Source organism: Rhinolophus hipposideros (genome assembly GCF_964194185.1).
Source record: "Rhinolophus hipposideros genome assembly, chromosome: 10".
NCBI classification, from domain to species: Eukaryota; Metazoa; Chordata; class Mammalia; order Chiroptera; family Rhinolophidae; genus Rhinolophus; species Rhinolophus hipposideros.
This window is the reverse complement of record NC_138056.1, coordinates 11,951,319-11,954,861: the sequence shown is the minus strand read 5'-3', so window position 1 is coordinate 11,954,861 and position 3,543 is coordinate 11,951,319. Positions and strand designations below refer to the sequence as shown.

At 34.7% G+C, this 3,543-nt stretch overlaps 1 protein-coding gene across 1 annotated transcript; it reads right to left on the bottom strand.

Moving 5' to 3' along the window:
• Nucleotides 1-304: 304 nt before the first annotated feature.
• On the bottom strand, nt 305-1,249 carry OR5F1 (olfactory receptor family 5 subfamily F member 1; the record flags this gene model as incomplete). Its single annotated transcript, XM_081064657.1, has 1 exon — nt 305-1,249. The coding sequence occupies one exon, from the start codon at nt 1,247-1,249 to the stop codon at nt 305-307; it is 945 nt and encodes a 314-aa protein (XP_080920783.1).
• Between the last annotated feature and the right edge of the window lie 2,294 nt (nt 1,250-3,543).

Genomic DNA, 3,543 nt, shown 5'->3' with positions numbered 1-3,543 from the left:
ATGATAATACAAATATTTTCTATGGCTAGTTTCATGTGATATTGTGACTTCTGTCTCTAAACACTCAATCCCTTTCTTTCCTAAGGCAAACTTTTATTACAAATAAGCCTTATCTTTTAGGACCCAGTGAAGGTGCAGAATGATTAGATAAAATTTCATGGTCTTTCTTATACAAGTTTGGTGATATACTTGAGTATTATAGAACACGATTACTTAAAAAATACCGAGTGAAAAACTGTAAGCTTGAACCAGTCTTTGAAAATTCATTAAATATTCTATTTAGTTCAGAAAATTAACTGAACAATCACAGAAATGAACAAATCTTTCTCCTGGTAATTACGTTCCCTAAAGCACTCTTTACTTCTTTATTCCTGAGACTGTAAACCAGAGGATTTAACATGGGGATCACCGCTGTGTAGAACACGGAAGCCACTTTGTCCTGACTCAGGGAGTAGCTGGAACTAGGTCTCAGATAAGTATAGCTGGTGGTGGAATAGAACATAATTATAGCTGTCAGGTGAGAAGCACACGTTGAGAATGCTTTGCGCCTCCCCTCCCCTGAATGAATACGAAAGATGGAGAAGAGAATGTAGGAGTAGGAGATGAAGATGACTAGCAGAGCCCCCACCATATTCACACCAGCGAAAGTGGAAAAGATGCTTTCATTCAGGTGTGTGTCGGAACAGGAGAGCTTAAAAAGTGGAGGGCTGTCACAGAAGAAGTGGTGGATGACATTGGAACGGCAGAATGGCAAGCTGCTTACATAACTTGTGTTAACCATGGAGTTTAACAATCCTGCTGTAAAAGCCCCTGCTGCCATCTTAAGGCAGACTGTCCTGGACATGATCAAGGAGTAAAGGAGAGGGTTACATATGGCCACGTAACGGTCATAGGCCATTAACCCAAAGAGGATGCATTCAGTGGTGGCCAAGGCGATATAGAAGTACAGCTGCAGAAAGCAGCCCGCAAAGGAGATGGTTTTCTTCTCTGACAATAAATCCACCAGCATCTTTGGGGTTGTGGTGGAAGAGTAACAAATATCCACAAAGGACAGATTAGCGAGGAAGAAATACATTGGTGTGTGAAGTCGGGGATCAGCCCTGATTAAGAAGATCATCCCAGCATTCCCCAAAACTGTAAGTGTATAAATCACAAAAAAGAGCAAAAAGAGGATAATCTGTAGCTCCAGCGTGTCTGTTAATCCCAACAGGATGAACTCAGTCACCAAAGTATAATTTGTTTTGGTCATTTATTACAAATATAATTAGGTGTAGATATTTCCCTCTCCAAAGTTTATAGGAAATAGTAAAAATATTAATGAGGATATTTGCACATGGAAAATAAAGTGACTGAAGAAAGAGGAAAATTAGTGGACAAATGGACAAGAATTTGAATTTATTAAGCAATTGTCTATTTTAAATCTGGTTGTAGGACTCTCAAATCCTTGGTCAAGTCTATATACTCCACTTAAGTTTCTGCAAATGCAACATGCAGCTGTTCTGTTATTTCTTTGCCAGCCCACATCCAAAATGCAAAGGATATAAATATGCTTGCTGAAGTCTCTCCCATTCTCTGAACAAGAATGTGGGTTTAACTTAAATCCATTTTCCCCGTCAAGACCGCGCTGTATATTCTTCAACTCCAAAATTCATTTATTGCCTCCTGAAAATAGCTCTCATGTACCCCAACTAGCACAAGTAGTGACCATTTCAAGTAACCAGTATTTTGACATCTGTCGTATCCTGAAGAATGAATTTATGATGTTTCAAAAGTGAACCAAACTAGTTAGAAGGTATACTATCAAAATATACCATGTTGTAGCAGACATGCTTCCTTTTCACCTCAGTGAACAACAGCCCCAAATCCTTACAGCTTTCTTCCCAGCACCTTACCTGTGTAATCTATCATTTTTTATCATCAGTTCTTAGTTGAAGCTTAAAAAATTTTTTAAAGAAAATGTTAATTTTTAAATGAAACACAATGGATATTTGAATTACCTATTTATAAAGCGTTGAGACATGTTCTGAATAAATACATGTTGCTGCACTTTTGATTTCCTTAAAGAGAACTGAGTAACCATGGGGACTAAATTATAACGTTTAATTGTGGAGTCAAATCTCTAAAGGCAGAAATTCCCAGTCTCAAAGAAAATATAATCACATGCAGACATATAGACTCAACCATTGCATCATAAAGTGGTTCCAGATCTCTGTGGTACTTTAAAGTCTTTGCCAAATTAAATAATAATAATAATAATAATAATAATAATAATAAATTTCCTATTTACAGTGGTTCTCTTTTTGTATTTTTAGCTTATTCCAAGTGAGCATAGTCCACTACCAAAGTATCATTCTTCTTTGCGTGTGTGTGTGTGTGTGTGTGTGTGTGAAATTTAATTGACCATATATGTTTGGATCAATTTCTGAACTCTTTATGCTGTTCTTGATTACTATCCTGATTACTAAAGATTCATAGTATATCTTAAAATCAGATAGTGTCTGTCATACAATATATTTTCCAAGATTTGGGCTATTTTCAGTTCTTTACTTTTATTATTCAGTTTCAGTTTAAAATTTCTACAAAAAGACTTTTGGGGTTGATCAGTATTTCTTTCTATTTGCAGATCAATTGGGAGACAATCAATGTCTTACCAGTAATGAGTCTTCCAAGTCATAAACACAGTACATCTCTCCATTTACATAGTTCTTTAATTTCTTTAATTTCTCTGAACATTATTTTTTGCATACAATATTTTGTTGTCTAGAGTTCTTATACATATTTCATTAGATTTACCTGTAAGTATTTCCTGTTTTGATGCTATAACAAATGGTAATTTTTACATTTAAAATTTTGAATTGAGGTGTTAATTTTTCTCCTTTCCAAAGCTTATTAATTTTTTTTCTTACTTTGTTTTCCCTTTTTTGCCTTATTGCACAGTGAAGCCATCAGTTCCAGATAGAATGGAATTGGTGAGAGCACATGTATCCCTACCTTGTTTCCTATTATGTTAACTGTAGGTTTTGGTCTATAACCTTTATCACGGTCAGGAAGTTCTATTCTGTTTTTAATTTGCTGAGATATTTTGTTATAAATAAAGGTCAAATTATATCAAATATTTTTTCTCCATCCATTGAGATTATTATTTTTTTTAAATGATAATATAGTGAATTGCATTGATTTATTTTTTAACATTAAATATTCATTAAAAAATTATTTGGGGCAAATCCTACTTGCTAGTGATTTTCCATTTCATTTAAGTGCTATATATAACTGCTATAATTGCACAAGAAAGCCAACAATCATTAAATGAATGGAAGAGACTTCATAAACCATCATGAACAATCTGCTGGAGAAAGGGCTAAGTAGTTACATGTGTTATTCCAGTCCTCACAATAATCTGATGAGGTGGGCAACTATTATTCACAATTTTAAAGTTAACAAAAATAAGATTAAATAAGTAGCCTAATATCTCACAGTTGTGAAAAGGCAAAACTAACGTTCAAATCCAGGTGGCCTGAGTCATGTGACATGTGAGACAGACAA